Source organism: Heteronotia binoei, chromosome 20 (assembly GCF_032191835.1).
Source record: "Heteronotia binoei isolate CCM8104 ecotype False Entrance Well chromosome 20, APGP_CSIRO_Hbin_v1, whole genome shotgun sequence".
NCBI lineage: Eukaryota > Metazoa > Chordata > Lepidosauria > Squamata > Gekkonidae > Heteronotia > Heteronotia binoei.
The window spans coordinates 23,793,663-23,806,533 of record NC_083242.1 but is presented as its reverse complement, the minus strand read 5'-3'; the positions used below and the strand labels follow the sequence as shown (position 1 = coordinate 23,806,533).

The window sequence follows — 12,871 nt, the reverse complement described above, 5'->3', positions numbered from 1 at the left end:
AATGTCTCATTTGTGTTTGTAATATTGTAATCTCCCTCACAATTTTCTTTTTCCCTGGCCTTTTCCTTAATTCACCTTTTTTCTTTATTTCATTTTGAATGTCCAACATCTGTTTATCTTTTGCTGTGTGAAAAGTATCACTTCATGCTAAGAATGCTTGGGAATGTAATTTTGTTTAGAAACCTTTTGATGTGCAATTCCTTAAAGTGACTCCTCACTGGTGAGAATGTATCAGTTCCAATCTTTCTATGCTCAGAAACTATGAACTCTCAAATAAAACCTTAAACTTTGTATCTAATGAAGTCTGGTTGATTTGAAGTTCCATTGTCTGACACAAATTGACAAGAATTTTAAAAGACTATGATCTAGAAACTTTTAAGTTGGAGTGGAAGAAGTTTAGAAGTTATATAGAAAAAGAGTGGAAAATAAAAGGGCATTGGACAATTTTTGATAATGATTAAGTCTTAAAAGAAAGAAATAGACCAGCGGGGGTCAAGTAATGGGGCGGGGAGGATGGGTTAGAAAAGTAATATAAGGGATAGATAAAAAGAAGTAATTAATAATGTAAGAATTGATTGTTACCATATGTTACCATATGTTACTGGAATAAATTGTTTAAAACCAAGATACCCACCTAAAAAACCTGGCTTGTGCTAAATAATTCCTGGCTTTTGCTACTTCTTCAGCAAGCTTCTTCAAATCATCGCCTTCAAACACAGGGAAAACTGGATCCTAAAAGAAAACACACTGGTTGGATTCACATGCATTTACCTTGAGGAAGTCCTGACCTGGAGGGCTCAGGCTAGCCTGATCTTGTCAGATCTCAGAAGCTAAGTAGGGTCGGCTCAGGTCCGTGACTGGATGGGAGACCACCAAGGAAATCCATGGTTGCTATGCAGTGGCAGGCAAGGGCAATCCACCTCTGAATGTCTCTTACCTTGAAACCCCTGCTAGGTCATCAAAAGAACATAAGAACACAAGAGAAGCCATGTTGGATCAGGCCAATGGCCCATCCAGTCCAACACTCTGTGTCACACAGTGGCCAATATATGTGTGTATACACACACACACACACACACACACACACACATATATATATATATATATATACACTGTGGCTAATAGCCATAAATCGGTTGCAATTTGTTGATGCCACTTTTCACCACCACCAGCACCTCGAATCCATAGAGAAACAAATCAAATCATAGTCTAAGTTGACCCAGATCTCTGGATCTCATCATACATATCAGTGGCAGAACCAAAAAAAAAATATTGCAGGTTTCTGTGAAGCACACAGACATTCTCTTGCAATAGATCTGTGTCAAGATAGGGTTTTTTTTTTCCTAAAAAGGATTTTCTTTGTTCCTAGCACACATTTCTAAACACATCAACTAATGGACACATGGGGGACAGAAAAACAGGTTACTCACCTGTAATTGATGATCTTCGAGTGGTCATCTGTGCAGTCACACACATGGGTTTTCCTATCAGGACGAACCCTACCTCGGAGATTTTAAATAGCTAGCCTAGGCGTTATTTTTGGCGCGCACTCCCTCCCGCTCTGGGGAGCAGGCATCCACTGCGCATGCCTGTAGCGCGAGGGAGGCGCCCAACCCACTCAGTTTCTTTCCCCGCCGCTGACATAATAGGAGCGCGGATATATAAGACAAGTAGCCAGCAGCGGGGACGGCTGGGCGGGCGTGTGTGACTGCACAGATGACCACTCGAAGATCATCAATTACAGGTGAGTAACCTGTTTATCTTCTTCGTGGTCTCTGTGCAGTCCCACACATGGGTGACTGATAAGCTGATCTGCAAGGCGGTGGGTGCTGGCACTAGAGTTGGAGGAAAAAATAGTGCAAAGGTTAGTGCAACATAGGCAGCACATTATAGGCTATAAGGTAAGTAACTACTCACCAAGCCCGGACCAGCTTCTTAGTCAAAGATGGAGCGAAGAACTGCCTGTCCAAAGGATGCATCCCGCCTAGCACGAACGTCCAAAGCGTAGTGCGTGGCGAAGGTCGAGGAGGAAGACCAAGCGGCAGCAGCGCAAATGTCCTCCATGGATACACCCCTGGCAAGGGCAGATGACGTTGACAAAGCTCTTGTAGAATGAGCTCTTATGGCAGATGGAACTGGTTGCTTCGCGAGCTTGTAGCACAGCTCTATAGCAGCAACCAACCACTTTGATAGTCTCTGCGTAGATATCTTTTTTCCCTTATGACGGCGGCCGTAGGCCACGAAAAGTCTGGAGTCTGTGCGGAACGATGCAGTTCGATCTATATAGTAGGCGAGTGCTCTTCTCACGTCTAGACAGTGTAGAGCTTCTTGGCCCTTATCCGTAGGCCGTTGGAAAAAGGCAGGTAAGGTAGTGGTTCTATGCAGATGGAATGCGGAGACCACCTTCGGTAAGAAAGCGGGATCTGGCCGTAACACCACCTTATCATGGTGAAACATGGTGTAAGGCGAGTCCGCTCTGAACGCGCAGAGATCACTTGCTCTTTTAGCAGAGGTGAGTGCAACTAAAAGAGCCGTTTTCCATGAGAGGAGGTGAAGTGGTATCGTAGCCATAGGTTCAAAAGGTGGTTTTACTAGTTGGCTAAGCACTAGTGACAAACTCCAGCTAGGATACATTTGCCGTAGTGGTGGGTGCAAATGTAAGATTCCCTTTAAGAAGGATTTCGCAGCAGGGTGTGAGAAGACAGTTCGACCCTGTACATGCGGGTGAAAAGCTGAGATTGCTGCCAGGTGCACCTTCAGAGAGGAGTACGTAAGGCCCTTTTCTGACAAATGCAGTGTATATGCTAAGATTTGAGGCATGGAAGCCGAGGAGGGTCTGAAATTATGCTTGGTAGCGTAGATGGAAAACCTTTTCCATTTCATGGAATATGACTTCCTTGTTGACGGTTTCCTTGCATTAAGGAGAACGTGTCTTACTCCTTCAGGAAAGTCTGAGAACATATCCTCCAGGCCGTCAGGCGAAGTCTGTTCGGGTCGTGGTGCAGAACCCTGCCGTTCTGTTGGGACAGGAGGTTGTGTGCCAGAGGGAAGTGATGGTAAGTGCTTTCTGACAGGAGGAGAAGGGTTGTGAACCATGGCTGACGTGGCCACCATGGCGTCACGAGAATGCAATCTGTGTTGTCCAGTTGAATTTTCTGTATGCACCGTGTTATTAACGGAAAGGGAGGGAAGAGGAAGTGTAGTGGACCGGTCCACGTCTGTATGAAGGCATCCCCTGCAGACTGTTGTGAGGGCGGACCTCTCATAAAAAAGATCGCACACTGTGCATTGTCTGGTGCAGCAAACGCATCTATTGACGGAGTTCCGAATTTCCGGAATACTGGCAGAAGGTATGACCGGTGGAGTGACCACTCGTGGTCGTTGATGGAATATCTGCTCAGTCTGTCCGCTTGAACATTCTGTATGCCAGGAAGATGTACCGCAGTGAGGTGAATCTGATGGGCAATACTCCAATGCCACAGGTGCATTGCTCTTTTGCAAAGGCGGGTGGATGCTGTCCCTCCTTGCCTGTTTATATAAAAAACCGTCGCCACATTGTCTGAGGCGATCTGTACGTGTAGGCCTTGAAGAGATGGAAGGAACGATTTTAACGCTCTGTGAACAGCTAGAAGCTCTAAGCAATTGATGTGGAGCGACTGTTCGTACGGTGTCCATTGCCCCTGGACCGTGAGTACGTCGAGATGAGCTCCCCAGCCCCATCTCGAGGCGTCTGTTGTAACCACTGCTGATGGACTTGGCCGTAAAAAGGGCATTCCCGCAAGCAGGTGAGCTCGAACTGTCCACCATTCGAGCGAAGGGAGGATGTGGCTCGGAACAGTGAGGACCGTTCCTTGAGATTGGTGTTGGGGTCGAAACGCGCGGACGAACCAGATTTGTAGGGTTCGCATGCGTAGTCTTGCGTGTGTCAGAACTGCCGTTGTGGCTGCCATAAGTCCTAACATGCGCTGAATGTTGAAGGCCGCTTGTTTGGGTTGTTGCATTATTTGTGTGGCCAGCGTCTGAATGGAGGATATCCTGTCCACAGGAAGATACGCCTTGTGGTCCGTGGTGCACAAACGAGCCCCAATAAACTGAATGTCTTGAGTTGGGGTAAGGTGTGACTTTTGATGATTGACCTGGAGGCCCAGGTTTGCTAGGAGCGCAAGTGTGATGGAAATGTCCTTCATCAACTGTGTCCTTGAAGCTCCCACAAGGAGCCAATCGTCTATGTATGGGTAGGTTGCAACGCCGCGTTGCCTGAGGTACGCTGCAATAACCGCCATACATTTTGTGAATGTCCGTGGTGCCGTGGAAAGTCCGAAGGGCAGAGCTCGGAACTGGTAGTGGTTGTTGCCAACGGCGAAACGCAGAAACTTCCTGTGGCATTGGTGTATTGTCAGGTGGAAGTATGCGTCCTGTAAATCTACCAGTGCCATCCAGGAGTTTCTGGGGATTAATGGCAGAATCGATTGTAAGGTGATCATTCTGAATTTTCTGTGGCGGATGAATTTGTTTAGGGCTCTTAGATCCAGAATCGGGCGCTGTCCCCCATCCCTTTTCGGGACTAGAAAGTACCTGGAATAAAAACCTGTCCGATGATACTGGACTGGGACAGGCTCTATAGCCGCTTTGGCTGTTAAGGTGTCTATTTCTTCCTGAAGGGAAGGTGATGGGGGAGTGGAAACAAAATGATGTCTTTTTGGTGGTGCTTGGAACTCTATGGAGTAGCCCCTCAAAATAATGTTCAGAACCCATTTGTCTGTGGTTATTTGTTGCCAATTGTCGAGAAATGGAAGAAGCCTGGAGACGTGCTGAAGTGGTAGAGGTAGAAAGTCAAAGAGACTGCTTCGATGAAGATGCAGCCTTTTTAGGTGGTTGTGGTCTCTGCTGTCTCTGGTTAAAGGATTGCTTTGGAGGAGGAGCTTTACGTTTCCAGTATTCAGATTGTCGAGGGGATCTGGAACGTTTGAAGGGGGTTGGTTTCCATGATCTGGGCTTATAGCTCTGTTGTTGTTGTTGCTGTTGGGCTACCCCCAATCTTTTCGCTCGTTTGCGGCTGTCATCCACGGTGGACAGTATATCGTCCGTTGTGGCATTAAAGAGACCTTGGCCATCGAAGGGAAGGTCTTCTATCTTGAATTTTAGATCAGGCTGCAACGAAGAGGATCGAAGCCAAGCATGTCGCCTTAGGGCAATGGAGGCGGCCATCGCCTTGGAAGTGCACCCCACAGAGTGACGGATGGTGTTTATCTGTTGCTTTGAAATCCTGTTGAGCTCCTGAAGTAGCTTGCAGGCTTGTTTCTGGGAGGGCTCAGGCAGGGCAGAGACTAGCGTATTCAGTTGGGAGGAGATATTGTGGGAATACGCGGCGAAGTATGCTAGGTAATTGTTGATCTTGGCAGTTGCCGTCGAGATTGAATACATTTTCCTTCCAAGAGTATCTAACTTCCTGCCTTCCTTCTCAGGGGGTACCGGGTGGCGGGTCTGTTTGGTTTTAGAAGATGAATGCACTATCAGAGAATTCGGTGCTGGATGGCTAAATAAAAATTTCGAATCCGGTGCTTGGATCCTATAAAGGGATTCGATTCGTTTTGAAGTCGGGGGAATGGAGGCTGGGTTGTCCCAAGCTTCTTTGATGGCTTCTAGGTGTACCGGCAGCATCGGCAGAAAGGAACCAGCAGGTAAATCTGAGTGCACCAGGTCGTGTACCACGTCTGTCACCTTGGGTGCATCCGAAGTCAGAGTTACGTTAAGTGCAGAGGCCATATTGGCAATCAAGTCCAGGTATGTCTTTGCCCCTTCGGAAGGTGACAAATCCGCGGGCTTGGCGATATCTGAAGCAGGGGACCCAGGGGACATGGACTGTATCGAATCCGATGATTGAGCTTCGGATTCAGCATCAGAGTCAGGTTCGGGTTCAGGTAGGTCCGGTCTGGTTGGAGTCGTGCTTTTGGGTTCCACTGGAATCGCACCCCTAGGTTTAGAAGTCGAAGTGGAAGGAGTCGGAGACGGCTGTCTCGGTGGTTGCTTGCTCCGTTGGACAGGAGTCGCTTCCTTGGATGGGTTCATGTGATAATCGGTTCGGTACCGAGAATGATGGTATCCGCAGCATGCATGGGATTCGATGGAAGGAGACCTTGAAGCATAATGGCGTCGCCTCGGGGACATGGATGGGGACCGAGATCTCGGGTTGTAGCGATGGCGGTCCCTCCCTCTACTAGGGGATCTCTCCGGGAAACGCGCATGATGGTACCTATATCTCTCCATGCTGGGAGACCTGGCTGGGAACCGATGCGCATCGAAGTACCTGTAAGCATCATGTTTGTGCTGGATGGGATTCGACATATCGCGGAACGATCTAGGATTGATGTGGTGTCGAGTCCACTGTTGCGGGTCTCGAATCGGCTCCAGCGCAGGGTCTAGCATGGATCCATGCGGGGAAGGGGATCGGGACGGAATGGGAATAACTTCTTCCGTCTGCTGGTGCGGCGACTCCGTAGCCGGGGTGGTCACTTCCTGGGTGTCGGATCCGGGAGTGGAAGGCTCGCATTGTGTCTCAGGCTCATTCTGTTGTTCGGAGGATTTTCTCGAGTCCTTCGGAATCTTCGGGTCCTTCGGGTCTGTCGGTTTCCGCGGAGCCTTCGGATCGGACGGTTTTCTCGAATCCTTCTGGCCCTTCGGGTCGGAATGCTTATGTTTCTTAGTGTGCTTCCCGCCCTTTGGTTTAGTCGCCGCGGCCGTTTGTTCTGACGTTCTCGCGCCGTCGCCGGCTTTCGCGGCATCGCCGGACTTATGCTTGCTGGGAGCAATGGCCACTGAAGCTGCCGACCTTGCGCCGTCCCCTTGGGGAGTCAGTAGGGGAGGCGACTTACTTGCTGACGAAGATTGCGACATATCAGGCTGGAGCACAGACTCCATTAAGTGGCTTCTGAGTCTAGCGGCTCTGTTTTTTCGCGCCTGTTTGCAAAATTGAAGGCAGTGCGCACAGGCGTCCACTTTATGGGATTCTCCCAAACAGAACAAGCAAAGCGAATGCCCGTCCGATGTAGGGATTTTCGCCCTACAGCGCGAGCACCTTTTGAAAGTTATTTTACTGTCCCTTCCTTCCATACGCCCGGGGGGGGGGTGGGGGTGGGGGAAGGGAGGTCTGAGGAAAAAGCGGGGAAGATATTTATCTAAATCTTTTTTTTTTTTTTTTTTTTTGAAGATAAGAATATGAAGAAATAGCGAAGGATGAAAGAAGAGGAAACTTGAGGAAAACGAAGGCTAGATATCTGAGGTAAGTGAGGAGCGCAACGAGGTAGGACTATCCCGGGCGGCGGTTGGAAAGAAACTGAGTGGGTTGGGCGCCTCCCTCGCGCTACAGGCATGCGCAGTGGATGCCTGCTCCCCAGAGCGGGAGGGAGTGCGCGCCAAAAATAACGCCTAGGCTAGCTATTTAAAATCTCCGAGGTAGGGTTCGTCCTGATAGGAAAACCCATGTGTGGGACTGCACAGAGACCACGAAGAAGATCAGGACCGTTAGATATTTAAACGAGGGGTGGAAGTGCATGTTATTGTCATCCTTAATTAAAAAGAACAGAACATAGTTGTGATTTAACGGGGTGGGGGTGGGGAGAAGCCTGCCGGGGGGGCAGCCGGGGGGGGGGGCCTGCAGCAACAGAACAAAGTGGGAGTCCAGGGGCAGCTTTAAGACCAATGATTTTTTTATTCAAGCTATGAGCTTTTGTGTGTAGGCGCAACTTTCTCAAAGTATTAAATAACAAACTTGCTGTCTTATATGTATGGATGATAAGTTTTATATCACTTTGTCTGAGGAAGTGTGCATGCACACGAAGGCTCACGCTTTGAATAAAACTTCCTTGGTCTTCAAGGTGCCACTGGACTCCCACTTTGTTTTGGAATAAAGAGTGACTTTAAAAAGAAATCCAGCATGCAGCAATGCTCCAACTGAATGTACATCTTCATCTTTGAAGCCTTCCGTCAGTATCCGGTGGGCTGCCAACTGTCCGTCCTCATCTGCGTGGCACCGATGGTAGCGTCCCCCAGTCTGCCAAGCCAGCTTCTTGAGGAAGTCGTTGGCTCCTCTGTGGAAGGCCAAACAGAGCAAAGAAGTGTTTTGGAATACTTTCCCCAAAGACAGTCTACTGTGATGACGATGATATACTAGCTACTATGACAGAGTTCTGTTGCTGGTGAGCCTTTCTCATAAGTCACTTTGGGCATTCTGGGGCATAGAAAGGAGAAATAGTATCTAGTAACTTTCTCTCCTGCCGTTTCTCCAGGGAGCTCAGGGCAGTATGCATGTCATCTTCACAACCACCGTGTGAGGTAGGTGATGCTGGCCCAAAGTCATACAGCAATAATGCCCCTGTATAAATCGATGGCGCGGTCTCATTTGGAATACTGTGTACAATTCTGGTCACCGCACCTCAAAAAGGATATCATAGCATTGGATAATGTCCAGAAAAGGGCAACTAGAATGATTAAAGGTTTGGAACACTTTCCCTATGGTTAAAACTCTTGGGGCTCTTTAGCTTGGAGAAATGTCGACTGTGGGGTGACATGATAGAGGTTTGCAAGATTATGCATGGGATGGAGAAAGTAGAGAAAGAAGTACTTTTCTCCCTTTCTCACAATACAAGAACTCGTGGGCATTCAATGAAATTGCTGAGCAGTCAGGTTAAAACGGATAGAAGGAAGTACTTCTTCACCCAAAGGGTGATTAACATGTGGAATTCACTGCCACAGGAGATGGTGGTGGCTACAAGCATAGCCAGCTTCAAGAGGGGGTTAGATAAAAATATGGAGCAGAGGTCCATCAGTGGCTATTAGCCACAGTGTGTGTGTGTATATATTTTGGCCACTGTGTGACACAGAGTGTTGGACTGGATGGGCCATTGGCCTGATCCAACATGGCTTCCCTTAAGTTCTTATGTTCTTACAGCGATTCCCGTGGCTGAATGGGGATTTGGACCCATCGTGCTCTGACCCTCCACCCACTCCATCAAATTGATGATTTTTTTTTTTTTTGCTATCAACTCACAGTTGACTTAGGGCAACCCCGTAGGGTTTTCAAGGTGAGAGCAGTTCAGAGGTGGCTGGCCCTTTTCTGCCTCTGCGTAGCAACCCTGGATTTCCTTGGTGGTTGCCCACCTGAGCACTAACCAGGGCCAACCCAGGTTGCCTTCCAAGCTCTGTTGAGCGTGGGCTAGCCTGGGCCAATCAGGAGGGGGAAACCGAATGGACCAAACTGAATGGTCTACTTGAATAAATAAATCCTGGTTTAGAATTAATATGAGTTGGGCAAGGGATAACTAGCACTGTTTTGTGCTAGAGCACTGTTTTGGCAGTCTGTAGCAATAAGCCTGGATAACATTTTAAAAATCTACACAGTTTACAAGAGTTATTGAAAAGTAGCCCTTCAAAAACAGTTCAGATTACCTCAGCATGTCATGCACAGAGGGGTTGGGGGAGGGGGAGAAGAGTACTTGAGAATCAAGAATCATAATTTGTCAAACTGGGAGGGAAGAACTGTGTACACTGCCCTGCACTCCCTGAAGGAAGGAGAGGGTAAATAAATGAGAGAGAGAAATAAATGAGCAGTTTTATGGACATTTCTTCCCTCTGTCAAACCTACAGTCAGTTTAGTGTAGCGGTTTGGAGAGCCAGTTTGGTGTAGTGGTTAAGTGTGCGGACTCTTATCTGGGAGAACCGGGTTTGATTCCCCACTCCTCCACTTGCACCTGCTGGAATGGCCTTGGGTCAGCCATTGCTCTCACAGAGTAGTACTTGAAAGGGCAGCTGCTGTGAGAGCCCTCTCCAGCTCCACCCACCTCACAGGGTGTCTGTTGTGGGGGAGGAAGGTAAAGGAGATTGTAGGCCGTTCTGAGACTCTGTCCTTGAAAGGGCAGCTGCTGTGAGAGCCCTCTCCAGCCCCACCCACCTCACAGGGTGTCTGTTGTGGGGGAGGAAGGTAAAGGAGATTGTGAGCCGCTCTGAGACTCTTCGGAGTGGAGGGCGGGATATAAATCCAACATCTTCATCCACCTCACAGGGTGTCTGTTGTGGGGGAGGAAGGTAAAGGAGATTGTGAGCCGCTCTGAGACTCTTCGGAGTGGAGGGCGTGATATAAATCCAATATCTTCATCTACCTCACAGGGTGTCTGTTGTGGGGGAGGAAGATAAAGGAGATTGTGAGCCGCTCTGAGACTCTTCGGAGTGGAGGGCGGGATATAAATCCAATATCTTCATCTTCTTCTTCTAACTTTTTTTTGTTATGTGTCACTTTTCTCAGCAAAACAATATTCACCTGTCAGAGCAGGTAAATGAAATTGTGTGGATGGGAACCGCTCGCTGCTTCCTTAGCATTTCGATTTCTTGTAGAATCAGCGTGCAGCTGGTGTCTGGCTTCCCGTCTGTCAGAACATACAGAGCTTCGACACCATGAAGATGGAAAGCTCTCTGGAAAAGCAGAATAACGTTAACTGAAACATCAGCCTATGAAACAGAACGTGCTAAGCACCAACTGGTACATAGCTGAGATGCAAATCAGAGAATGAATAAACAAAATAAACCTTCCCCCCCAAAAATGCATTTTGTTCTTGGCAGGATCAGTGTGCAACAGTCCCTGAAAAAATTGTTTGCCATCTAACATTCAATTCAGCCCTACTACATACAAACTAAATATCCCCTAAAATCTACACAGTCTCCAAAATTATCTTTGGCGCTCTCTTGACAGGAATACATGGAGGAAAATGCCTTTGAGGTGGTGGGGAGGGTGGGGGGGAGTTTCAGTTAGCAAAACCATGCAGAGATAAAAGAAACACCTTTTCCACTCACACTCCAAACTTTCTTAATCACATTACCCCACAAAAGCTTTACAAAAGCAGAGAGAAAGAAAGTGCCAAGAATGAAAGGAATTCACAAGATCTGACTCTCCCAATTGATTTCTTATATCCTCTTCCAAAGGGCTGTAGCTTAAAAAAGCCCTTTGGATCAGATTAATGGTCCATACAATCCTGCATCATGTTTCTCACAGCGACCAACTGAAAGGTCAACAGACAGGGTGTGGATGCCACAGCTTTTCCACAGCAAATGTTATTCAAAGTTGCACTGCCTCTGAACTTGGAGGCTCCATTTATCCATTAGTATGCAAATCTATAAAAGAGGACTGGAAGCGAGATGGGTCTCTCTCACGTGGATGCCCACGCCAGCTCCTATACAATGGTCTTGTCTAATATAAGGAAAGGTCCCCTATGCAAGCATCAGTCGTTTCCGACTCTGGGGTGACGTTGCTTTCACAACGTTTTCACGGCAGACTTTTTATGGAGTGGTTTGCCATTGCCTCCCCCAGTCTTTTACACTTCCCCCCACCCCCAGCAAGCTGGGTACTCATTTTACCAACCTTGGAAGGATGGAAGGATGAGTCAACCTTGGGCCGGCTACCTGAATCCAGCTTCCGCCAGAATCGAACTCAAGTCGTGAGCAGAGAGTTCAGACCACAGTACTGCAGTACTGCTGCTTTGCGCCACGGGGCCGCATGTCTAATATAACCCACCTGCAAAGCCTTGAGGATGGATGTATTCCCGTGTGCCCGAAATGTGGAAACCCACTGCACGGCATCGTGGCATGCTTCGTCCGTGGCCTCCACCAGGCATTCTTGCCATGCCATAACATCTTCTGCAAAGCTTATCAAATTGAACCTGAAAAGGGTGACACATTTCTTTCAGTGAGCCAAACAAAGTCAAGTGTTCATGTTCTCCTGATCTACGGCCTTAGTTTTCAGCATCTGATGCTAAACACACCATGGGAAGAAATTGCTCTTTCACATTTCTGAGAAAGCTGGTTTCAGGTAGGTGGCTGTGCTGATCCATAGTAGAACAGCAAGACTTGGGTCCAACAAGACTGAAACAACAAGATTTCCAGGGTATAAGCTTTTGAGAATCAAGGCTCCCTTCATCCATATCTTGACAAACGCTGATAGATCAAGACAGGTAGCTGTGTTAGTTTGTCTGTTGCAGGAGAAATGGGCAAGAGTCCTGTAGCACCTTAAAGGCTAACAAAATTAGTGGCTGGGTAGAAGCTTTCGTGAGTCCCTGCTCACTTCTTCAGAGACCTATCTGAAGAACTGAGCAGGGACTCACGAAAGCTCATGCAAATTTGGTTAGTCTTTAAGGGGCTACTGGACTCTCACTCTTGCCAAAGGCTGATATATGGAAGTGAACCCAAAGGAAAACCATGACAAATAATGAATACAATCATAAATTCTCTTGTAATTATTAGTGTGTGAAACGTCAAAGTATTTGATTGTCACGATCCATTTCAATAAGTAGTATCGTAAGGTAAGTACATATAATTAATTTACAAAACGCATCTAAGCACAATTACATCAGAACAAATAGTTTAAAGTGCTTAGTGCTACAAAGTGCTTGTGCAGATTTATCTTCCAAAAGGAATGTATCTGAAGATTCCCCGACGTCCCTCTGACGGAGCCTGGAGCCGGCAGGATGCTTGTTGCACCGTTTCCACCGTCTTCATCAAAGAGGGATACCCAACAAGTTGTTTTTCACAATGGCTACATAAAGCCAACATGTACATCTTCAACAACATTACTTAACCTCAATACAAAATTCGTATTAGCAATCATTACAAGCAACTCACCACTCAAGGGCAAAGACTGAAGCTAATACAAGCACGCAATACCGTTCCCAAGGCGTATTACTGCAACGTACATTAAACCACAAGCAATATTTTAAAGGTACACTTACCAACAAGTTTTCAACACACCTGTATGCGATTTGACAAGCCAGGAAAACAACGCAAACACTTACTACAGAAATGATTGACTCCAAAAATTATGAATATCATT

At 47.4% G+C, this 12,871-nt stretch overlaps 1 protein-coding gene across 1 annotated transcript in view; it reads right to left on the bottom strand.

The window, feature by feature from the left end:
- Positions 1–12,871, bottom strand: part of VWA3A (von Willebrand factor A domain containing 3A) — a 71,382-nt gene that overhangs the window by 12,297 nt on the left and 46,214 nt on the right. The window contains exons 28-31 of the mRNA XM_060261040.1: positions 11,561–11,705; positions 10,313–10,464; positions 7,961–8,087; positions 635–732 (exon numbers count right to left, since the gene is read on the bottom strand). Coding sequence (XP_060117023.1) covers positions 635–732; positions 7,961–8,087; positions 10,313–10,464; positions 11,561–11,705 — 522 coding nt within the window. The remainder of the gene's footprint in view (positions 1–634; positions 733–7,960; positions 8,088–10,312; positions 10,465–11,560; positions 11,706–12,871) is intronic.